The sequence below is a fragment of the Enhydra lutris genome, unplaced genomic scaffold (assembly GCF_002288905.1).
Source record: "Enhydra lutris kenyoni isolate GAN:26980312 unplaced genomic scaffold, ASM228890v2 scaffoldscaffold1, whole genome shotgun sequence".
NCBI classification, from domain to species: domain Eukaryota; kingdom Metazoa; phylum Chordata; class Mammalia; order Carnivora; family Mustelidae; genus Enhydra; species Enhydra lutris.
Genome location: NW_019154085.1, coordinates 8,366,194 through 8,390,738, shown reverse-complemented (window position 1 = coordinate 8,390,738; position 24,545 = coordinate 8,366,194). Strand labels below are relative to the sequence as shown.

The window sequence follows — 24,545 nt, the reverse complement described above, 5'->3', positions numbered from 1 at the left end:
AAACACTAATTCAGAAAGATAGAGACACCCTTGGGTTTATTCCAGCATCATTTACAATAGCCAAGATTCGGACGCTCCCCTCGACTTACCTCTAGCTGTTCACGGAGGATTTTGGTTCCTAGAGAAAAGCGTAATCGCTGGTTCTCTGAGATCTTTCAGGCACAGGAAGTTAAGTGAGGGCTTACGGCCGGGGCGCGGAGCACGCAGCTGGGAGCGTCCGGAAATGGCAGGGTCCCTGGGGGAAAGGCGTTCCCTCCTCAGGGCAGAAGACCCTCGGCCTTCAGCAGTTCAACGGGCGCCCTGCGGGGGCGCCACCGCGCCGGCCAGCGCCCTGGGCCCGGCTCACAGGCGCCCCCGCGTGCCCTGGAAAGCGCCCCCTGCAGGTCGGCTCTGCCCGTGGGCCGGGGGCCTTCCCAGGAGCCGTAGGTGACCGGAAATGAATCCGGCCCCGGCCTGTTGCTAAGCAACGAGGACGCTAGACCCCCCCCGCCCAGGGCGCTGTGCGCGCAGAGGCTGCGGGCGGGCTCTCTGGACGCCACTTCTCTTGTCTGAGGGACGCCTCACAGGAGGGATCAAGTCACCACTAGGTGACCCGAGAGCGTCCTCCCAGCCATGAGCAGCGAGCAGGTGAGCGGGTGGCCAGGCGGGCCCCGCAGCCCAATCTCCCTTCAGTCTCGAGGGATGCAAGCTCGGCCCTCGGGACTCCCCCTCTGGGATCTTGTGTGTGTGTGTGTGGGGGGGGGAGCTTCCTTCACTCCGGTTACATCCGGGATACCGAGCGCTTTCCGTGAAAACTTGGTAAAAGTTTTCCTTCCCGACGGTTCGTCCTCGCGTTGTCACAACGACCGACCACTTCGGCCGGGCGAGCGGCGCGCGGGTGGGGGGAACGACGCCCGGAGCGTCCCGGGGCGCTGGGGGCGGGTGTGTCTGGGTCGGGGAAGGTCATCGGGGAGCTGCAGAGGGTTTACGCTCCCTGGGGATGGGGTCCACTCCCTTTCCTAGCGGTGGGACTTCGGGCAAATCACTTTACCTTTGCAAGCTTCTCTCTCTGCCACGCAAGGGGGGTGGGGGTGGGGTGGGGGGTCAGCACCTCCTCCGCGAGGCTGCGAGGTTCAAGTGCGGTTCCACACCGCGGGCGAAAGGGCCTGGTAAGCGGCAAGTGGAATTTCTTAAGAAAAACCCCATGGCAGGTAATAAAAGATGCATGTTGCAATACCCACTTTTCTGAACTTTCTTCATGGAACTTAAGGGCAATGATGAACAAAGAAATGCGGAACAGGGGCCAAGCGTCTTGATGCCGGAACAGGATGGGAAGGCGTTAAGCCTGGGCATGATTTTGGCGAACGAGGACACCGCTCTGACTCCACTGATGAATATGGAAAAGGCCCCTTGAGCGTCCGGGTACTCAGTGGAGGACAGTGGCTTTTAAGCCTGCACATTTTGCTTAGCTTCTTTGTTTAAACACCGAACTAGAATTCTTTCCTTTTTGATACTTTTTTTTTTTTTTTTGGTAGTTTATTGAGGAAAGGAGTTAAAAAGCAATTTATTCCCCTCTCCCTTGGGCTGTAGATTAACAAAATGTCAATCCTAATTCGTGAATCACATAATGTCTAAATGATCAAGAAAACCTGGTTTTAACATCGTTTTTAAATGTGTTATAAATTGAGAAGAAACGCAGATCCACTTATCATATAATCAGTGGTAAAAGAAGAAATGAACAAACAACCAAAAAATAGGTAAACAAAAAACTGGGCCGTTAGGAGACTGTACAATGGATTGTTTTTTATGTGATACTGTAGTCAAAATCCTTTTAAAAACATTTGTTACCATCACCATCAATATGCATTAAGCAACTTATTTGCTCGATGCTCTTATCAGTCTTTGGCCTCATCTGAGCTGCAGCCTGTGTTACAGAAATCTAAAACACATGTTTACCTTACTTGTCATGGTATTTCTGAATTGGTATTATTTTCCAAAGCTCCCAGCTGACCCATTTACACCTAAAAAGTGTCCACTAAAAAACCTGTTGGCAGTTTTAAGTTTGCTTTATCTTAATAAAAATGATGTTTGGAAATGACACTACTCATCCCTTCCCAACTGTTCTCTAAAGAGACTTATATTATTGAAGGGGCATTATTGTGATGTCCGAAGAATGTTGCAGGAGCCCATCTAGATTATTCCCACTGCTTTAAATGCCATTTTTAAACAGCAGAGGTCCCTCTCTCACTGCTTTGAACAGAAATTTTAAAACTCTTGGTACTCTTATTTATGCTAATTTCAAGTGTAGTTTTCCTTTTGAAAGGATGAAAGCTTTTATATTTTAACCTAAAACAAATGGAATGGATTAAACTTTTGGAAATGCCATTCTTATGTGACATTTACTTATGTATTCCCTTAGTTTGAAAAAGTGAGCAGGTGGTAAATCATATTTGCTGAAGGAGATTTTAACATATTCATCTCATTAGTGGAGTTTGAGAGTGACATGGCATTTTTCAGGAATAGCAGTCTGAGTTCTTAAGTTAGGTATTTAAAACAAAGGTAAATCTCTTGCAACTGCTCATTTTATTTTTAAAATTAAAACATAAAGTAAGGCATTTGAGCTTCATTGAAGAACTTCCAGTTTAAAGATTAAAAAAAAAAACAGGCAAAGACCATGAAGTGCCCCGCAAATCCACTACGTATTGTGGGCAGGTGAGGAGGAAAAGCTGTCAGCCCATCTCTACCCTAGTGCTTTTTCTGATTATTAAATCGACTGATTTTTTTTTTTAAGATTTTATTTATTTATTTGGCAGATCACAAGTAGGTAGGCAGGCGGGGGGGGGGGGGCGGAGCAGGTTCCCCGCTGAGCAGAGAGCCCGATGTGGGGCTCCGACCCAGGACCCCTCAGGACCCCGAGATCATGACCTGAGCCAAAGGTAGAGGCTTAACCCACTGAGCCACCCAGGTGCCCCTGGAGGAGGACTGTGATTTTGCATTTATATGCTCATTCAGTTTTCCTGAATATCTCCTTGATGCCCTTGTTTAAAAAGGTCAGGGTAAAAACCGTTCAACATGAAACCCACACCTCCTTGGTGAAAACTTTAACAACCATAATGCAAATATAGGACCACTATGTTAAATCAATGCTGTTAAATTTGGAAAGGTTATTGTTTTAAAGAGACCACTTCATAAAATGGCTGATGGAACTAGACACATTCACAGATTCTGGTCCTATGAGCAGAATGGTTAAGCTTAGATTACTACCAGTTTTATGATACCCTTTCAATAGACAAGTAGTTGAAAATGAGCAAAATAAAAACTAAATGCGAAGCCAGAATGCTTCAGGGTTGATCTAGACTCTGTAGCAACTTTTATTTTAATAATCTAAAGTATTCGTTAGGATCCCAACAGAATACAGCTGACATGCTCAAAGGGCTTTAATTGAAGAAAACTTAGAGACCATTTGCAGTGATGAGGGTAAGGTAAAGAACCAACGGGAAAGAGGAGGCGCTTAAGGATTGATAGCAAAAGGAGGTCATTACTGACCTAGGAAAGAAGTTGGGGTTTGAAGCCGATGGCTAAGAAAGAATTCTCGAGAGTCTTTGGTGCAAAAAGCTGATTTCATTGAAGCACTGGGACAGGATCCTTAGGTAGAGAGAGCAGCACCGGGATCATGAGGAGTGGCCCATTATATGCTTTTAAGTGTTGGGGGGTGGTTAGGGACAGTGTAGGCCTCCCACATACTTTGGAAACACAGTATGCAGGACCCTGAATGGGCTAACTATTGTTAGGAAAGGTCATTTATTACTGTTGAGTAAAAACTCAGGCATCAGACCCTTCAGATGTCTATTGGTGGGTCAAACACTTGGGGAATGATTGTCAAGAGTTATCTTGGCAGGTAGAGATAAAGGAAGTTTCCAAAGGAGTTTTTATCTGTTAAAGTAGACTTACAGGGTCCTGGGGTGGGGCTAAGATTGCTTTTTGCCCTTGGCAAAGTATCCACAGCAAAGCAAGCTGAGTGCCTAGAGGAATGTCCCTCTGCCTGTTTCAAAGACTTGTCAATGGGCTGTAATAATTTTTCTTCTGCCTTTGTTTTCCACATCAATTACCATTCCTGGACCTGACAGATCACACCATTATCAAAGCCTGGTGAGAGGTGGGTTGTTTGGAATGATAACTTCCTACCAGGAGCTGAGCTCTGAAAGAATTCAGCTATTATCAGAACTATGGGAAATAGGGAGTACTAGGAAAGCCCTACCCCAAAACCTCTCCCTTCCTGCTCTCTAGTGTCCTACCAGTGCCTCTCATTGCTTACTTCCCACCAGAAGCCAGAAGGCTGGGAGCCCAGGTGATGCCGGTATAAGGAATTTAGACTTCCAGGCACAGAGCAAGAAAAACAAAACAAAACGCTAGGAGGCTGGGAGACTTGATTACAGCAAACAAAGCCTATCACAGCAATTATACATAGATGCAGCTTTCAGAGACCTTTCCATACTGACAAAGCAGTTGGGATAAAATGTTTAAGTCTGTTGTTCACATGCCATGATTCATTTTCTGATTCAAAATCTTTATGTACCTAAGAATAAATCTAACAAAGATATCTAAGGCCCTTATAAAGAATATTATGAAATGTTTTTGAATGATACACTCCTAGAATCTGAATGAATAAATATTCATGAAAGAGTCAATATCATAATTTTGTCAGTTTCCTTCAAGTTATTCTAGAAATCCAATGTATTTTTATCAAAATCCCCCAAAGTTTTTTTTTTTTTTTTTAATCGAGGTGTAGTTGACATACAATGTTATATTAGTTTTGGGTGTACAACATAGTGATTGGACAAGTTTATATGTTATGCTCACTGCAAGCAAACCTACCATCTGTCACCATAAAACGCTGCTGCCATATTATTGACTATATTCCCTATGCTGTACTTTCTATTCTCATAACTTCATTAACTAACTGGAAGCCTGTATTTCCCACTCCCCTTCACCCATTTTCTGCTCACCCCACCCCTCTCCCCTCTGGTAATGATCAATTCTCTGTATTTATGGGTCTGTTTAGGCTTTTTGTTCCTTCACTTCTTTTTTTTAGGTTTCACATATAAGTGAAATCTGTGGTATTTGTCCTTGTCTAACTTATTTCACTTAGCGTAATATTCTTTATGTCCATCCATGACGTTGCAAATGGCAAGGTCGCCTCCTTTTTTAATGACCAAGTTATATTCTGTTGTGTGTATGTATGTGTATGTGTGCGTTTGTGTATGTGTTTGTGTGTGTTTGTGTGTGTATACCACAACTTTACTCATAAAAAGATGGACGCTAGGGTTGCTTCTGTATCTTGGCTCTTAGAATAATGCTGCAATAAATCGGGGTCATGTATCTTTTCAAATTAGTGTTTTTCCTTTTCTTTGGGTAAATATCCAATAGGGAATTGTTGGACCACAATAGATTTGATTTTTTGAGGAAACGCCATACTGTTTTCTACAGCAGCTGCACCAATTTACATTCCATCAACAGTGCGTGATGTTCTTTCGTCTCCACATCTTCACCAATACTTTTTGTCTTCTTGATTCTAGCCATTCTGACAGGTGTGAGGTGGTATCTCAATGTGGTTTTGATTTTAATTTCCTTGATGATTAGGGAGGTCGAGCACTTTTTCATTCATGTGTATCTGTCATCTGAATGTCATCTTTGGCCAAGTGTCTATTCAAGTCCTCTATTTTTTTTTTAATTGTGTGTGTGTGTGTGTGTGTGTGTGTGTGTGTGTGTGTGTGTGTGTAGTTGTAGAAGTTCTTTATATATTTTGCATATTAACCCTTTATTGGATAAATCATTTGCAAAGACCTTCTTCCATTGAGTAGGCTGCCTTTTTGTTTTGTTGATGGCTTTCTTCTCTACAAAAGCTTTTTATTTGTGTAGCCCTAAGAGTTGATTTTTGAATTTGTTTCTCTTGCCTGGAGACCTTTCTAGAGGACTATTGCTAAAACCAATGCCAAAGAGATTACTGCTTGTTTTCTTCTAAAAGTTTTATGATATCAGGTCTCACACTTAGGTATTTAATCTATTTTGAATTTATTTCTGTTTATGGTGTCAGAAAGTGGTCCAGTTTCATTCTTTTGCATGTAGCTGTCCAATTTACTCAGCACCATTTACTGAAGGGGTGATCTTTTCCTCACTGTATTCTTGCCTCCTTTGTTGTAGGTTAATTTAACATATAGGCATGAGTTTATTTCTGGGCCCGTTGTGGTGTTTCATTGATCTGCGTGTCTGTTTTTATGTCAGTATCATCATGTTTTAATTACTGCAGCTTTATAGAATATCATGAAACTTGGGATTATGATACCTTTAGCTTTGTTCCTAAGATTGCTTTTGCTATCATAGTCTTTTGTAGTTCCCCACAAATTTTAGTATTATAGTTCCGTGAAAAATCCTGCTGGTATTTTGGTTGGAATTTCATTGAATCTGTACATTGCTTTGGGTAATATGGACATTTTAATAATACTAATTTTTCCAATCTTGATGTGATTTCAGTCTTCCTAAATTTATTGAGACTTGTTTTGTGGCCTGACATGTGATCTGTCCTGGAGAATGTTCTATGTGCCCTTCAAAAGGATGTGTATTCTGTTTTTAGATGGAACGTTTGTATATATCTATTAAGCCCATCTGGTCTCTTGTGTCATTCAAAGATGTAGTTTCTTGATTTTTTTGTTTTCTTTCTAGATGATCACTCAATTGATGTAAGTGGGGAAGTTAAACTCTCCTGTTATTTCTCCCTCAATGTTTGTTAATACTTCGTGTATTTAGTTGCTCCATTGTTGGGTGCATAAATATTTGCAGTTGTTATATTCTCTTGTTAGATTGACCCCTTTATCGTTATGTAATGCCCTTCTTTGTCTCTTGTTACAGTCTTTGTTTTATTTTGTCTATTATAAGTATTGCTATCCCAGCTTGTTCTTTTTCTTCTATTTGCATGCTATATCTTCTTCCAAACTTTTACCTCCAGTCTGTATGTGTCTTTAGGCATGAGGTGAGTCTCTCGTAGGCAGCATATAGATGGATCTTGTTTGTTTGTTTTTTTTTTTTTCCATCACCCTATGTCTTTTGATAAGAACATTTAGACTAGTTAAGTGTAAAGTAATTGTTGGTAGGTATGTATGTATTGCCATTTTGTTAATCCTTTTATGGGTGTTTTTTGTTTTTTTTTTTAAAGATTTTTTATTTTTTATTTGATAGACAGAGATCACAAGTAGGCAGAGAGACAGGCAGAGAGAGAGAGGGGGAAGCAGGCTCCCCGCTGAGCAGAGAGCCTGATGCGGAGCTCAATCCCAGGACCCTGGGATCATGACCTGAGCCAAAGGCAGAGGCTTTTAACCCACTGAGCCACCCAGGTGCCCCTATGGGTGTTTTTGTAGTTCTCCTCTGTTTCCTCTCTTTCTTCCCTTTGAGGACATTCTGTAGTTGTTATGCTTGGGTTTCTCTCTCTTTATTTTTTGTGTATTTATTCAAGGTTTTGGGTTTGTGGTTACAATGAAGTTCATATATGAGATAATGCTCTCATATTTTAAGTTGATGGTCATTTAAGTTCAAACACGTTTTAAAAGAACTTTTTGACTCCCCCCCTCCCTACTACTCCCAACATACATATGTATGTAATATACATACATATTTTATGTATATGTTGTCATATTTTACATTTTTTATTCATAAGTTTCTTTTTTTTTTTTTTAAGGTTTTTATTCATTTACTTGAGAGTGAGAGAGAGAAAAAGAGTACAAGCTGGGGGGAAGGGTAGAAGAAGAGGGAGAAGCAGGCTCCCAGCTAAGCAGGGAGCTTGACTAGGGGCTCATCCCAGGACCCTGGGATCATGACCTGAGCCAAAGGCAGATGCTTAACCAACTGAGCCGCCCAGTTGCCCCAAGTTTCTTACTTCTATTGATGGCTTTTTTTTTTTTTTTTCCACTTAAAGTAATCCCTTTAACATTTCTTCTAAGACTGGTTTAGTGGTGATGAACTCCTTTAACTTTTGTCTGGGGGAAACTCTTTATCTCTCCTTCAATTCTGATTGATAACCTTGCTGCTTTTAAAATTCTCTCTTTATCTTTAACCTTGGACATTTTAATTATGTGCCATGGTGTGGACCTCCTTGGAGTCATCTTGTTTGGAACTATCTGTGCTTCCTGATCTTAGATGTCTGTTTCCTTCCTTAGGGAAGTTTTCAGCTATTGTTTCTTCAAATGAATTTTCTGCCCCTTTCTCTGTCTTCTCCTTCTGTGACCCTTATAATATGAATGCTTGTTTGTTTGTTGTCCAAGAGATCCCTTATCCTAGCCTCATTTTTAAAAAATATATTTTTTTTTTTTTTTTTTTTTTTTTTTTTTTGCAGTTCAGCTTGGGTCCTTTCTATTATCCTGTTTTCCGGATCATTGATCCATTCTTCTGCAATTGTTAATCTACTGTTGATTCCCTTTAGTATATTTTAGTATATTTTTCATTTAGTATATTTTTCATTTTTAGTAAATTTTTCATTTCAGTTATTGTATTCAATTTTGATTTGTTCTTTTTTATGTTTTCTGTGTCTTTTTTAAAGTTCTTACTACTCTTCTCTCTCCTCTGGTGAGCGACTTTATGATCATCACTTTAAACTCTCCACGAGGCATATTGCTTATCTCTGTTTCATTTAGTTTTTAGGAGGGGTGTTGTCTTATTCTTTCATTGGGAGCATATACATCTGTCTCCCCATTTTGCTTGACCTGTTGTGTTTGTTGCTTTGAATTAGATGGAATAGCTATTTCTCCTAAACTTGAAAGAATGATCTTTTGTATGGTTGTTCCCTGTGTGGACTGTTTGTGCCTGGTGGCACTGGTTGGCTGGAGCTCTGTCTGCTGATGGGCTATGGGTTTGAGGTATTCTCTGCTGGGCTGCCCTGGTGGGATGAATGGAGCTGAAATAGGCATGGACTGGGGTGGTCCTGGGTCTCTTCATGCAGAGAGTCCTCTAGCAGATAGCTAAAACTGAAGTGGGTACAAGCCAGGTTGCCCAGATTGCTCAGGGTAGAGGCTGATCTGTTGGGGTGATTGGAGCTATGCAGGCTGGGGTATGTCCTGTGTTACTCCATGAAGGGAGCACCTGAGAGGATGGCTGGGGCCAAGGTGGAGAGCAGGCCAGAGTTCCCAGTGTGCCCCATGCATGTGGTGTCCTGGCAGGCTAGCTGGAACTGAGGTAGGCAAGGGCTAAGGGTTTTTGAAGTGCCCCACACTGATGCTGTTTTGGGAGGGAGGGCTAGAATCAAAGTAGGCATGAGCCAGTAGGTCCCTGAGTGCTCTGTGCTGGGGTTGCCCTAAGCAAGTCATTTGAAATCAAGATGGTGTGGACTTGGAGTGTTTTAGGGTGGTGTGCATCTGTGTCACCTTGGCATGACAGCTGGAGCTGTAGTGAGCACTTACCAGGGGTGACCCAGCGTGCACTGCACTGGAGCTGCCTTGGAGGGATGGCTAAGGCTGGTGTGGGTTAGGGGCCTGGGACTCACTGAGGCAGTAGACTGATGATGGCACCTGGACTTTGGTCCTGTCCACACTATCCAGGTGGAGGGAGAATGTGAACTATGGTGCTTGCCAGCTCCTCTAACCCAGAGAGTTCCAGCCATTGCACTGCCATTGCTGGAGTTCAGAGCTGACTCTTTTATATTCCTGCTGTTCTTTTAAACAATGGGTTGTTTTTGTTTTTTTTCTGTGCCCCAGGGTATCTGGGGTTGGTGTGAGCTGGAGACTTGGTGCTCACTGAGGCAGCAGCCTGCCTACAGTGCTCAGACCCTGCTCCTGTCTGTGGATGTGGAAGGTGAATATAAACGATGGTGCTGGTCAGCCCCTTGAACTTGGAGAGCATTCCAGCAGCTCCCTTGCTATTTGATGGACTTCTAAGGCTGGATCTTTTATGTTTTAGTTCTTTCAAACCATTTTTTTTTCCTGTGCCTCAGTGCGTACAGCTGCTCAGTTCCACAGTACCGTTTCCCCCTCCCCCAGCCCCTGCAGCCTTTGGTGCTGGGAGTGTGTGTTCCGTTCCTTACTGTGTCTCCATCTCAGTCGCCCATTCTCTGTGGCCTCTTTATCTTTTGTTGTGCAGCAGCTGTGCAGTCGGCCCTCAGTTCTTCTCCAGGGGGAGCTGCTCGGGGGATAGGTGTAAATTTGTGTGTCTATGGAGGAGAGGAGTTCAGAGACTTCCTATGCCACCATCTTGGACCAGAACTCTGTATTGGATCATTTTTAACAATAGTAAGGTGGAGAGAATTGCCTTACATATTTCAAGACATATTGTGAAGTTACAGTGATGTGACACAGTCTGTATACAGATAAACATATATACCAAGGGAATTAAAGGGACAAAATTGGATGTGCACATATGTAATATACTTATATTAAATACACCAACAATATGTGTGTGCCTGAGATGCAAAAAGTGTAAGCAGGTATAGTAAAATGTATGCCATGTTTATTGGAACATCTTTTGTAAGAGAAACATTGGAAATAAGCTAAATGCCTACTTGCAAGACAAAGGAATGGATAAATTGCATTATATCCGTATGGTAGAACACTATTCAACTGTGAAAATCAGTGAAGATGATATCCACATGTGGAGTGAGAAAACCACATACTTGCATCCTGAAAAGTTTGAAAAGAATTCTCCTTTTGATGTAAGAGAAACTGGCTGGAAAGCTACCAATAGAGATGGCAGTGAAACCTGCTGGAAGTTGCCCCTGGATCAGCCACATAACACAGGCTAGAAAGGCGCTTTGCTCAGGGGCAAGGAAGCTAACTGCTGGCAACAGCAGCGTGAGTGCAATGAGGAAAAGCACTGGAAACTGGAAGAGTCCCTTTTTCTTACAGTGTCCCTTTTGAACCTGGAGCAAACTTTGCACTTATTAAAATTGTCTTTAATTTTAATTTTTTCAGTAATGTTTTATAACTTCCATTATGCAAGTCTTAACACTTCTTAAATTTATTCCTATTTTATCCTTTTTAATTCTATTGTAAATGATTTGCTAATTTCAATTTTGGATTGTTCATTGCTAGTGTTTAAAAATACGATTGATTTTTTTTGTGCATTGGTCTTATATCTAATGCTAGAATGTATTCCTTAGTTCTAATAATTTTTTGTGGATTCCTTTGACTTTCTGTACAGAACATTATGCTATCTAAAGAGTATGTTTTTAGAATATTTTGGATGATATGTACTTTATATTAGACACTGTGAAAGTTAGTTGAGTAAATCAGTTGTAGCATTAACAGAGTGAGCAGTTCCGTTTTTTGTTTTTATTTTTGTATTTTTTCATGCAGGACAAATCAGCCGGCAAAGAAAAATCCAAGACACCAGTCAGATTTTTACCACAGTTATCTACGGTAATTTACCAATATATTTTCATACTTTATTGCTTTGAGAAGGTTACTGAATTTCTGGGTTTAAATTCTCTGCTCCATTTCATTCTTTTCTGATGGATAGCATCCATGATATGCATATCTTGAGAAAAATAACCAGCTTAATAAAGGAATCATAAGTTACAAGTACTGGTTTGCAAAGAACACTCGAGTATTCTGAATAAAAGAATCATGAAAATGGGCTAGCAGAAGCTATATTGGAATCAAGAAATGAGGACTTGGGTTATAGCTTTGCCACTAATGACTCTGTGACAGTTGGTGAGTCATTTGCCTCTTTGAGCCCCAGTTTCTAAGTCTGAAAATGAGAAGAGTTGATTTAATGAACTTTGAGGAGATGCCTCTTCCAGCACTAACATGTGATCTCTTAGATCTTAGCATCCTTTGTCATTATTTTGACTTTAAATTATCATTGTTCAGTAGAAACAGCAGTTAATAGACATTTTTAGTTGATAAAGTGCTAGAAAAGTTAGATTTGACTGCAATAAAATTTACTTTCTAGTAATTATATTGAGTTTAATGCCATCGAGTTATACTCTTGTGATTGCTGGAAGTTGAGTTTAAGTGGAGGTTCAATGCAAACATTATTTGTTTGAAACATCTTTTAAAACTCAGAATAAACTATAAAATCTGGATTGCTTCATGCAGAGATGATTCCTAATAATTTGAAATAAAAGCTCTTCTCAGCTTAAAAAAATCTCGAATGAAATTTTGCAGGTGAATGTTCTTGAACATTTCAAAGTACATGTTAATTATGAACCTGTTTGTGTTGATAATGTCAAGATTATCATACCATGTTTTATAAAATAAAATGCTAGCATTTTTTTAGTCCTGCAAAAAATCTGTTTTTTAGTTTAAAGACAAAGATCTGAAATAGACATTTTCCCTTTAAAACTTCAACAAATTTTAAAACTGAAAAACAAATTGCCATTTGTTTTTTTATGTTACTGGTAGGTATATCGGTTTGGAAATATCAACAAAATTTAAATTTATTTACTGAATAAATATTCAGTGGTTGAGATGAATAATCCTTTCTAGCCAGCGAGGCATATAATTGTCTAAAATGATTTTGTTGCCTGGTTTAAGCCATATGCTGTGTTCTTATTTGATTGTATCTTTGCTTTTTTTTTTTTCTTTGTGTCCTTTGGAATTTTAGAAATAAAAAAATTATTAGACAATATTTTTTAATGATATTCTAAAAAGTAACCCATCAAGTAAAAATATTGCCATCTGAATATTAAGTTTTGTGCTTAGACAACATTTTTCCAGCAGTAGTTAAGACCCAGAGTTATTTTCATTACAGACCTTCATGCTTCTAGAGGTGATCCCTGTGCTTGAGATCAAGGGTGATTCAGCACTGGTGGTTCCCAGTGTCCGTGAACTGGTGACCAGGTTTTCATTCTTTCTCAATCCTAGCACTCCCCCAAATCCTAAATCCTTTATGGAACAAGATGAGACTGGAAGAACGGAAGGGCAGACAGAAGGATGGAAAAACATTAATTTTTAAGTTGTTTGTTTTCCTGTGAAAGAAGAGCCTGAAGAAAGGATCCGTGTGTACTTTATTTGGGAGGTGATCCCAGGAAGCAGAAATAAGAGATAGAGGAGAATAAAAGTAAGAAGAAGGAAAAGTCAGTCTGAGGATGTGTTAGCAAGTTCATTGCCACATTGGGTAATTGGGGGGTGATCCTGTCATTTTCTGAAGAGCTTCTCCAATGCTTCCTGAAATCACATACCCGGTACGATTAGGGAGTCGTTTTTATTAATCAGCTCTTATCCCACATTGGTGGTGGTTTCTCCTGAGGGTATTAACTTTCACCCACTTCTGGTTACTTGTGTGTGTGTGTTTGCACGCACATGGGCACGTGTGCACACATGCATGTGTACGGGTACGTGTGCAGAGGGGGCGACCTTGAGAGTCCCATTTTATGGAATTGGAGAAACCCCACAGCAGAAAGCAAAAGACATTTTCTTGAGGTGAAACATTGTCATTCCTATGTGAATTGAAGCCAGCAGAGAACTGTTCCCTCCAGCCATGTGTATAATCACAGGCGAAGCCAGAAAAGAATGGGAAAGGAGGTGAGGCACAAGGTTTGTCCGATAGAAGAGTCCGTGGAAATTCCTTAGGGCCAGTCTCACAGGAGTGCCAAAGAAAAGGGAAAGGGCAGTGTGTGGCTAGGTCATCACTGGATAGGAAAGTGCTGACTAAAATAGAATTTCTTGTCAGCAAAAATATGTAGATCTTACTTGAAAATCCACTCCTCTGATCTTATTGAAGAATGACCTTACTTAGGTGAAATTCTGGCTTATGTGTGGCTGCTTTTATTGGTTAGCTAGAGAACCACTACGTGCAAAAGACTCTATTAGACGTATGTTCTGCACCGCGGTATAAGGACACACAAGGCCCGCACCGCCGTCCACCCAGGGTGCTGAGGAGGCTGGCACTGCCGGCTCAGCATGCAGAACGGGCCGGACAGAGATCCCAGGTCAGGTGTGTGAGGGTTTGTGCAGGAGGCTCGGTGAGCAAGGTGTTCTGTACGTTTGTCGTGATGCTATACTGTAGACCCCACGTGAATTCCCTCTGTGTCTTAGTGTGAAAATTCTAGGTCACTGGGAACATATATTCCCACATTTCTTCTCTACAACCTCATTCTTATCCCACCCTCATTCTTCCTAACAGGAAGCCTCCCACTTTGAGAACCCCCGTTGCACATTTTAGCTTGAAGATTTCATGCCCACGTTTCCCTCACATCCCATGGTTCACTGGGAACTGTAGAAAATATTTCTGCTCTAGCACTGGATGTGTGAAACATTCACGTAATCTGACGTTGTACTTTGGTAAATACTGTTTGAAGCTCATTGCAATTCTTTTTTTCTTCTTTTTTAGTTATGCTTTTTCTCTTAGGACTTGGTTAACCAATTTTAATTTTTTCTAAGACAAAATTAAACTAAAGTCCATTTATCCAGTTCTGGAAGACCGAATTAGTAGGTTGAGATGGAGTGGAATGAGGGGCTGGCTAGGAGAGCAGGGCAGACACAGGCACAAATTATATTTCAGACCGGATTCAAACAATAAGAGAATTGCCAAAAGGGTGTTATACATATTTAAAGAGATCACTTGCAATTGGAGTTCAAAAAGAAAATCTACACTTTTTTGACCTTGGTCCTGAAGAAAGAGCTGGACTATAACAAGGAAATACTGAGAAGCATACTGGCAGGTCTGTTGGTTAGTCTGGTTAATACTGACATAACAGTCCCCCATGTTTTATTTATTTATTTATTTATTTATTTATTTATTTATTTATTTATTTTTAAAGATTTTATTTATTTATTTGACACAGAGAGAGATCACGAGTAGGCAGAGAGGCAGGCAAGAGGGAGGCAGAGAGGGAGGGGGAAGAAGGCTCCCTGCTCTGCAGGGAGCCTGATGCGGGGCTCAATCCCAGGACCCTGAGATCATGACCTGAGCCGAAGGCAGAGGCTTAACCCACTGAGCCACCCAGGCACCCTATTCCCCTACATTTTAGAAACCTAACAGAGCTTGCCCTTACTCGCATGAAGTCTGATGTGGGCCGGGCAGTCCTCCTCCCCCTTCTGCCTATGCCAGTGAGTACATGCGGCCCCCCTCACTGCCAGTGGCAGGGACAGGAGAGCCTGGAGAAGGCACAGTAGCTCTTATGCGTCCTGTCAGTGCTCCTATTTCATGGGCCACAGGAGTCCTATGGCTACAGAGTATCTAAGAGAGGCTGGGGAACGAGGTAGTTTGGGGCATGTTGGGGAGGCTTTGAAAACCAAGGTGATGAAGCTTTAATAGGGAGATTTTAATAGGGAGATTCTGATGTTTCTGACCAAGGGAACAGTGTGATTTAACTGTGTCCTAGGAAGGTTGTAGTTCCTAGCATTTTCTCTAAATCAAGGCCAGTATCTTTTGTGGCCTAGATTATTTTAAAAAGCCACTAAACTCTTCTCACTGCTGCCCTTAGTCTCTTCCTCACATACCTTGTTTACTGCTGCTGGGACCATTTATGAAATAACCCTCTGAATGGCCTTGCAGGATAAAGAAGATAAAAATATGCTTTCTCACCCAAACTGAGATGACATTGAGAATGAAAGTCCTAATTATACCCAGGAAAGAGCTATACACAGGGACTGTCCCAGGAAACTGGGACTCAAGGTCTCCTCAGAGGAGACTAAAAGGGCTCTCTTGTCAACCAGGCCAGTCAAGCCCCAAACACTTGAGCTCCTTAAGACAGCAGCACCCACTTCTCCAGCTGTCCCTCACCCTTGATTCGGTTCCTGCTCAAATATAACCCCTGTAAAGTGGCCTCACTATTTTGTGAAACCTAGCACTTCTCTACCTTTTCCCTATCTCTTCACCTGTTTTATTTCCCTCCATCATACTTGTTCCTTCCTGTAGCGATAGCTGTCTGTACCCACTGGAATGTAAGCTCCGTGAGGGGTTGGGCTTGGGCCTGTCAATGACTACAGATCAGTGCCTCAGAGAGAACCCAGCACGTGGTAGAAGTTCCGTAAATCATGGTGGAATAAGAGAATGGTTGTACTTTCTACTTTGGTTGGATCAAGTCCCTTTACCATTAACTCCAGTATCCTCCCAAGTCTGCTGTCCTAAATTAGTCTCCAAGTTCTTGTTCATGATGTTTCCTCTGTCTTCAGTAAGCCTATTGCTGTCCTTCTCTGTAGAGATCTGACTATACCCCCCGGCATGGTTTTCATCCTTTCTCTTTTTTGAAATGTTTTGTCAATGCTGTGCTCCATACCCTCTCCTCTCCTGGATGTAAGCATATTGTTCTTAATATTAACTGGCCTGTTTGCTTTGTAGGGGCAGAGAATCCTATAAAAAGTCCTTATCTATACAATATGCATAAAAGCAGTATACTGTCTCAGAGTTTGAAAGGGAATGAAATGAGAAAAATTCATGTCAAGTCCTTAAAGTAATATACAACACATACCGTAATCAATGTAAAATATATTCTAATCACATTCTTTGTGTTTTGTACTAAGTCTGCAACATCTAGTATATATTAAATATATTCTTAAACATAAAAATATACTCTAAACACCTCTCACTTTAGATGAGCCACATTTAAAGCTGTTGGTAGCTGCAGGTGGCTAGTAGATGCTGATTCGGACAACAGTTTTAAAGAATAAAGGAATGGTGGATATAAGGAACAGCCACTCCCTCTAGGTCCAAGGGAGAGCCCTCAAGGAAGGAACTTGGAAGATCCATCCGTCCCCCAAAGCTTAGATAAGGCTACTTGGAGAGGGAGTGGCTGTGGCCCACTCAGGTGACAAAGACATTTGCAAAGATCCTGCAGGCTGGGAAGTGAGTAAAACACCTACTTACGTGCTAAAAAGTTGGAAATGAAGTCTCCCTTTGTGATGTAAGAGGAACTTGATGGAAGGCTGCTTATAGGGATGCCAGTGAAACCTCCTGAAGAGTTTCTGCCACAGGGTCAGCCCCATACCACAGGCTGGGAGGGTGCCCGCCGGAAGGACGCTGACTTCTGGCAGCCACGCTGTGGAGCCATGGGGAAAAGCACTGGAACCAGGAGGAAAAGCCCTTCTCTTTCAGTGTCCCTCTAGAACCCTCTAGAGTGCTGTGCCAGATGGAGTAATGTTCATGGAGTCCTACTCAGGAATCCCAAAGCAGGGTAGAAAGTAAAAATCTGATGCTGAGAGGCAATGAACGAGTTGCCCAAGCAGGACTCTGTCCTCCTCAACTGTACTCCCTCTTACGTAGATGAAGTTCCTACCAGGTCCTTGTCCTTTCCTCAAAGGAGATAGTAACACTTTACTCTGAAAAGTACAAGTGTTCCTTATGGCGACTTGAGGGCGCATTAGCCTGAATCGTTGTTACCTTAGGAAGCGGAACATCATTGCTGTTGACAGAACAAAATGGTTTCAGGGATAGAGAAGGGTGGGAGAGCCACGTAAGGCCTGCACACCAACTAGGTTCAGATAAATTCCCCAAAGCAGATGTGATGGATAAAAAGTTTTGCACACTTTTTAAAGCTTTCTGAGTCTTGTGGGATGCCATGTTCCTTTCTTTCCTTGCTACAGAGGAAGTCCTTCGAAGGCCTCTGTGGACAAATGTGAGACTAGTACAGTAGGTCTTTGAGGGTTTGGGGTAACGTCTTACTGTGTAGTGACCGTCTGTACAAGTGCTTGAGTGAATCGATTGTGATGTAAAGAGTCAACAATTTTTCTTTTTTTTATGCAGGGTAAGACAGACAGCAAAGAAAAATCCAAGACATCAGCAAGAGTTTTACCCCAGTTGGCTACGGTAATTCACCTGTATCCTCTCAGTGGATCTTTGCCCTTTTGAAAATGTGGTTTCAGACTTGTAAATAAGTAACTGAACATCTGATTTTGAATTTTGTGCTCCATTTGGTTATTTTCTGGTGGAGAAATTCTATAAGATGCACATAGTAGGAAAAAGTACAATCTTAAAGTAACTTGTAAGCCAGCATTTCCTAGTATGTCCAGAGTATTTTAATATTCTGGATAAAGGAATTTTCAAGATGGACCAATGGCAAGATTATCAGTGTTGGAGTCAGGAAAGGAGGCCTCAGCTTACAGCTTTGTCCCTAATGGCTTTAGGATCTGAAAGGGTCATTTATCAACCTGAGCTGCACCTTCCGAGTTTAAAAAGGAGTTTCTTTGAGCTATATCTCTCAGCATTGAAATGCTAGGCCACAGAAGAGTCCTCCGATCTTGGTATCCTTTCTAGAAATTATTATGATTATAAATTTTCATTGTCCTATGGTAGAGGCAGTTCATAGGCATTTTCAGTTGGTAAGTGCGGATACTATATACTTTACTGTAATAAATTTTACCGATAATCCTAATAGTAATTATGTTGAGCGTAATGCCATTGAATTGTGCTCTTGTGACTCATCAAAGTGAAATTTAAGTAGAAGCTCAGTGTAAACGTTATTTTTTTTAACTGTGATAAAATATACCTAACATAAAATTACCATTTTAACTATTTTTAATTGAACCACAATTCAGTGGCATTAAGTACACTCATATCGTTGTACAACTGTCACCACCATCCATCTCCAGAATTCTTTTCATCTTTGCAAACTCGAGCTCTGTCCCCATTAAACAGTATGTCTCCATTCTCCCGAGTGCCCCCCAGCCCATGGTGGCTGGCCTTCTGTTTTCCATAAGGGGCTACTCTAGCTACCTCTAGTAAGTGCAACCATACACATTTGTCCTTTGATGCCTGATTAGCATAATGTTTTCAAGGTTTATCTAAAGCATTATTTTTTGAAAGATAATTTAAAAGCTCCAAACAAGTATAAAACTGAAGTTGTGTGGCTTTTTGTAAAAAGGTTCCTAATAATTTAAAATGGATGACAGTTTTTCCCTTGGAAAACCTGAGCTAATATTCTTAAGTGAATTTCCTTGAACATTACAAAATACAAATTTTAATTAAAAATCTGTTTAAATGGGGGCACCTGGTTGGCTCAGTCGGTTAAGCATCTGCCTTTGGTTCAGGGCATGATCCCAGGGTCCTGTGATCAAGCCCCTCATTGGGCTCCCCCACCCACTTGTGCCCTCTGGCTCTCTATTTCTGTCAAATAAATAAATAAAATCTTTAAAAAATGTATGTTTATGTGGATAATGCCAGTTTATCATGCCCAGATCTGAGAAATGGAGCCATTGAATGTTTCTCTAGTTCTACAAAATCAATTTTAAGTTTTCTAATTTAAAAGATACGACTTGAAATAAAATAGACATTTTCTTTTGAAAACTTAACAGATTTTAAAACTGGAAAAAATAACAATTGTCCTCGGTTCATTGTGTCTTGTTAGTATATGGGTTTAGAAATATAAACCTAAAATTTCTTATTTACCATTCTGTGACCAAGTTGTAGAATAATCCTTTCCTGTTGGTGGCATCTAATAGTCTAAAATCCTTCTGTTGGGGCTTTAAACCTGGTTTTATGTTCATATGTATCTTAATTGTTTTCAGCATTCTTTGAGTTTTATGTGTTGTGCAAGAAATAATATTTTTAAGAGCTGTTTTAAAAATCCATCAATTAAAAATAGCGAAGTATTTTCATCTGAGAATTAAGGTTTGCACTTAGGTGACTTTTTTCCAGCAGTAGTTTAGATCTAGAGTGATTTTCACAACAGACCTTCATGCTTCTGGAGGTGATCCCTGTATTTGAAATCAAGGGTGACCCGGCACTGGAGGTCGCAGCCAGTGACCTGATTTTCACCCTTTCTGCACAGCTCACTCGAAGCGCTCCCACAAGTCCTAAATCCTTTATGGAGCAAGATGAGAGTGTAGAAATGGAAGGGCAGACCGAAGGTTGGGAGAGTATTGATTTTTAAGTTGTCTTAGCTTGTTTTCCTGCAGAAGAAGAGACTGAAATGAGGACTTGCATACAGTAAGTTTATTTGAGTGAAAGAGGAGTAAAAGACTGGAGAGAGTAAAACCACGAAGAAGCAGCCAGTGCACAGGTATCAGCTATCAAGTTGGTCTGGATGTGAAAGGAGGACACAGACTCAGTGATCAGGAAAATGTAATACTGCTTTAAAATCCACCCATCTGTCCTGGGATGCAGCCATTGGGCTCTGGGCTCAGCAGGGAGGCTGCTTCTCCTTTTCCCTCTCCCTCTGTGGTCTCTCTCACTTTCACTCTCAAATAAATAAAGTCTCTAAAAAATATTAGGAGAAATAAAATCTACCCATCTGGGTTTATTGAAGAGTCATAGGTCCCCGGAGCAGTGGGTCTGTGTTCTGGTATTAGAATACTTCTCCTGGGCGAATTTTTGTTGTCTTTTTAGAAGACCGAGGTATTTTTTTGCTGCAGTCCTCACCACCCTCTATCATTTCAGCACTGAAGCTGAATGCCAATTAGCTATCATCCCTAGTCTTCCTCCCTCTTGTATGATATCTGCCCGGCTCTTGTAAGTACAAGAATTTATGAACCCTGCCTTAAACTATGGAATACATTTGTGAGTGGCCAGAGAAATCTAGAGCTGCTTAGAGCCCTGAGAACAGAAAGATCTTTTGGAGCTGGAATGCAGAGAAGCTCATTAGCATTGGAGAGCAGCAGCATGTTCCTCTCATTAACATGGAAGGCTTTAAAGCCACTTGCCAATATTTGGGGGTGAGTAGGCTCTTTGGAATGAACACCCCAGTGTTAGGTAACAGATGCCCACATCCAACTAGCAGCAGAGACTCTGGTAATGTCTCACAAATGTCACACATCACAGCCGTTCACAGGAGTACAATTTGCTGTTGAGTGTGCCTTCTTTCCAGATGTCCTGATTTGTTTGAGAAAATGTGTTTATAAACACTCATGAGTTTCATAAAAAAGGGTTTTTTTCCCCTGATCCTGTTTTATTAATGCTATTTAAATTTCATGTTTCAGGTGAGTACAAAGCCCCAGTGGCAGCAGGCAGCTCCATCATTCCATTTGAATATAAAACAGGACGATGATATTCCAGAACCGTTTAGTGTTAAAAACGAACAGTCATATGGTAAGAAGTTCATTCCAACTTAGAGAAATTTTCAAGAGGAAAAAAAATCATTACAACATTTAGTTGAGAGTAGTGAAATTGTAAAACTGAAATGACATTTATATCAAGTAGAAAAATTTATCCCAAATGTTTTCCCTCATAAAATAATTAATTCTAGTTCTTAATTATCTCAGGCTGTTGTAAAGGCTATAAAAGGTGATATTTTCAGAATTGGGGGGCATTTATATTAAAACTTTGATTTATTGTCAGACTTCTCTACAACAGACTTAGAAGTTTTTTTGTAAGAAGTATTTTAATAAGTTGCAAATATTGCTTCCAGATTAGTCATTTTAATATTTTTTACTTTTTATTTTTTTTGACTCATTAGATTGATTACATTGAATATTAACTTTCTTTCATCATGGTTCTTTAAATTTTCTGACATAGTTTTGTGTTCTGTTTTTAATAATAATTTTAATCTTCATTTTAGGAAGGCTCTATGCAAATTAATTGAAAATTAGGGTTTATTAGCATGTTAATCAAAATATAAATTAAATTAATTAAATATTTTGAAATAATCGAAAGTTTCTAGTATGATGATATAAAACAAGAGTAGTTTAACTTCCTAATAAAAGAAAATTAATTGTACCTATGGTTACTTGAGAACTTAAAGTGTGTAGTGTTTTCTTGAAAGGTGCTTTAGCCTTTTATTCTAACCACCCACATGGTTTAGCTTATTTTTTAGAGGACTAACTCATGCTTTTTTTTTTTTTTTTAATTGAAGCTGAGTACCTGGAACACTTTGGAAAAAAGGGCAAAATAGTGGACCAAACTGAGGACAGTTATGCTGGACCGTCTACTACTAAAACCAAGAACAAATCTCTACATAAAGAACGAGAAAACTTTAGAAGCACTCTTGTTAACGTCATTATGTGAGTTGTGTAAGCTGACCAGTGTGTGTGACCCTCGTGAGAGCACTGGGGAACTTTCTATCTAAAAGTATACAAGTTCTGTGCATCTCTAAGAATGCCTTAAAGCCTTGTTGGAGTGAGGTCATACCAATAAAGAATGAAATCTGGAGCTTCACCCTGTGACGGGTGTCCCTCTTTGAAATACCATGAGCTAAAGCGGTGCTGGTGTGAATTCTGAGGTTGGCTGGGAGAGCACAATGTCTGGGAGTTGTGGTTGCAACGACTGTGGTTGGTGGAAGGGTATGGGGCAGTTTTTTCTTTCTCCCCATCTCACCAGCTCAGGTGATCTAGCAGCTTCTCTGGCATTGGGGGGGCCTCCTCGTCTTTAAAAAAAAAGGAACTGGGGTGAAGCCATCAGCAGTGTGAGCAGGGCCGGGCTTGCCTGGTGTGAGCTGGATGTCCATTTATGAAGAGCAGAGCAGACACAAGTCACTAACTCCTCCTCACTCTTTCCTCACTGTCGCATGCTAGTTGGTTGGTACATTCTTTCTTTATGACTCTCAAGGCCCACACATGGCTATTTGTGGACATAATTTCATGACCTGGTGCATTAAGTAACTCACTCACAGAACCTGGTCTTCCAGTCCCCATGTGGGGCTTTACGGACCCCGTGATCTTGAAGGGAATACAGTGGGTGCTCTGTGCTTACAAAGGGCAAGGGGATTTTGGGGGAGCCCTGTGCAGCTGGATTGTGGGTGCCTCTGCTAGAGGGTTTGGAGTTTGCCTTTCCTGGTCTCCACTAGAATCTTACTAGCTTGGCTTACTTCTATCGGTTTTTTGGATGAAGCACTCTCACAACCCACAAACAATGTAAAATCAAAACCCAAAGCTGTGGACCAGGTAGGCTCTAATTACAAAGTCTTTGAAGCAACTTTTTCTCTACCCAGAAATCTGGTCAAGACAGATGGTCTTTCTTTCTTTCTTTTTTTTTTTTTTTTTAAAGATTTTATTTATTTATCCGACAGAGATCACAAGCAGGCAGAGAGAGGAGGAAGCAGGCTCCCTGCTGAGCAGAGAGCCCGATGCGGGGCTCGATCCCAGGACCCTGAGATCATGACCTGAGCCGAAGGCAGCGGCCCAACCCACTGAGCCACCCAGGCGCCCCAGATGGTCTTTCTTGATACAACTTCCTGTGCCTGTCATTTCTGGTTGTTTTCTGGGTGAAGATAGAGCCCATCTTGGGTTTTACCATCACACAGGGTTCTCTTTGAATTCTCCATTTCACTCAGTTCTACTCAGAACCTGATCTCCTGATTCATAGGGTCATTAAAGGCTATGGCTCGGACCCTAGAAGGTAGCCATAGCTTCGGGCTTTTGCTGATTGCCATTCCATTTTTTTTTTTTTTTTTAAACTTCTGAGTATTTCCTTTCTTTTTGTGAGCTCAGCTATGCATTCGAAAGGAATGTGTCTTATTCTGATATTTATAGAATGGTATTGGTTTTTCAGATTATCTTTGTTCTTGTGTTATAAGACATCTAGTCTCTTTTTAGGCATTTTATGTCATTTTTTAGTTATGCCTTTTATAAACAGGATATGGATGGACATATGGAATTCAATCTTAAGAGTTTCTGTACTTTAATAGAACATCTAATCCCATTTATAGTTGTTGGTATTTCTTATATATATGTGCTTCTACCAATTTATTTTGTACTTTCTATTTACTTTATGTTGCCTTTACTTCATTTTTCTTTTTTTCTGCTTTCTATTGAATTGAATTTTCTCTTCTCCCTTTCTATTGGCCTAAAAGCTATCAAATATCTCTGTTCTTTCAGTGGTTACCATAATATTTAAAGCCACCTATTATAATTTTTTCTTTTTTTTTTTTTTAAAGATTTTATTTATTTATTTGTCAGAGAGAGGGAGAGTGAGAAAGTGAGCACAAGGCAGGCAGAGGGAGAAGCGGGCTCCCTGCTGAGCAAGGAGCCTGATGTGGGACTCGATCCCAGGACGCTGGGATCATGACCTGAGCCGAAGGCAGCTGCTTAACCAACTGAGCCACCCAGGCGTCCCTAATTTTTTCTTTTTAAAGTTTAAAATTCAATTTTTATCTGTCTTCTCCTGAATAACACAAAGGGGTCTTGGACTGCTCTCACTTAGCTCTAAAGTTTCCTTTGCATTTTCAGTGTGATCATTTGTTTTATTTCTACCAATATTTCTATAATATTTTTATTTTATTGAGTCCTTAAATTCCCCATAATTGTTTTTCTTAAGTTAACACTTGGGGTTACTAATGTGTTTTCTAATTCTTTAGAAAATTGTTTTTGCCTTGAAGTTTTCACTTCTGAGTGCTTTTTTTTCCTCTGAAGTTCACCCCCCAGTGGTTGTTTCAGTGAGGATCTATGAGCCGTAAAGTTGAGATTTTTCATCTCTGTAAAGTTCTGTGTTTTGTCCTTACTCTTGAATTAATGGCTAAGCTGGCTACAAAACTAAATGATAATCTTAATTTTTACCTTATATCTGAAAACATTAGATTGAAAAATATTGGGAGCATTATTTTTTGGCATGTACAATTTCCCTCCAGTTTTATTAAGGTATTATTGACAAAACAACTTTTTTTAAGATTTTATTTATTTATTTGACAGTGAGAGAGAGCGTGAGAGAGCACAAGCAGGGGGAGGGGCAGAGGGAGAGGAGAAGCAGACTCCCCGCTGGGTGGGGAGCCTGATGCGGGA

At 40.7% G+C, this 24,545-nt stretch overlaps 1 protein-coding gene across 1 annotated transcript in view; it reads left to right on the top strand.

Annotated features, from left to right (window-relative positions):
• Positions 1-568: 568 nt before the first annotated feature.
• The window catches only part of LOC111156405 (dynein axonemal heavy chain 7), a 263,890-nt gene continuing 239,913 nt past the window's right edge, over positions 569-24,545 (top strand). Inside the window, exons 1-5 of the mRNA XM_022517313.1 lie at positions 569-627; positions 11,310-11,372; positions 17,644-17,706; positions 20,814-20,922; positions 21,686-21,833. Coding sequence (XP_022373021.1) covers positions 613-627; positions 11,310-11,372; positions 17,644-17,706; positions 20,814-20,922; positions 21,686-21,833 — 398 coding nt within the window. The 5' untranslated portion in view covers positions 569-612. The remainder of the gene's footprint in view (positions 628-11,309; positions 11,373-17,643; positions 17,707-20,813; positions 20,923-21,685; positions 21,834-24,545) is intronic.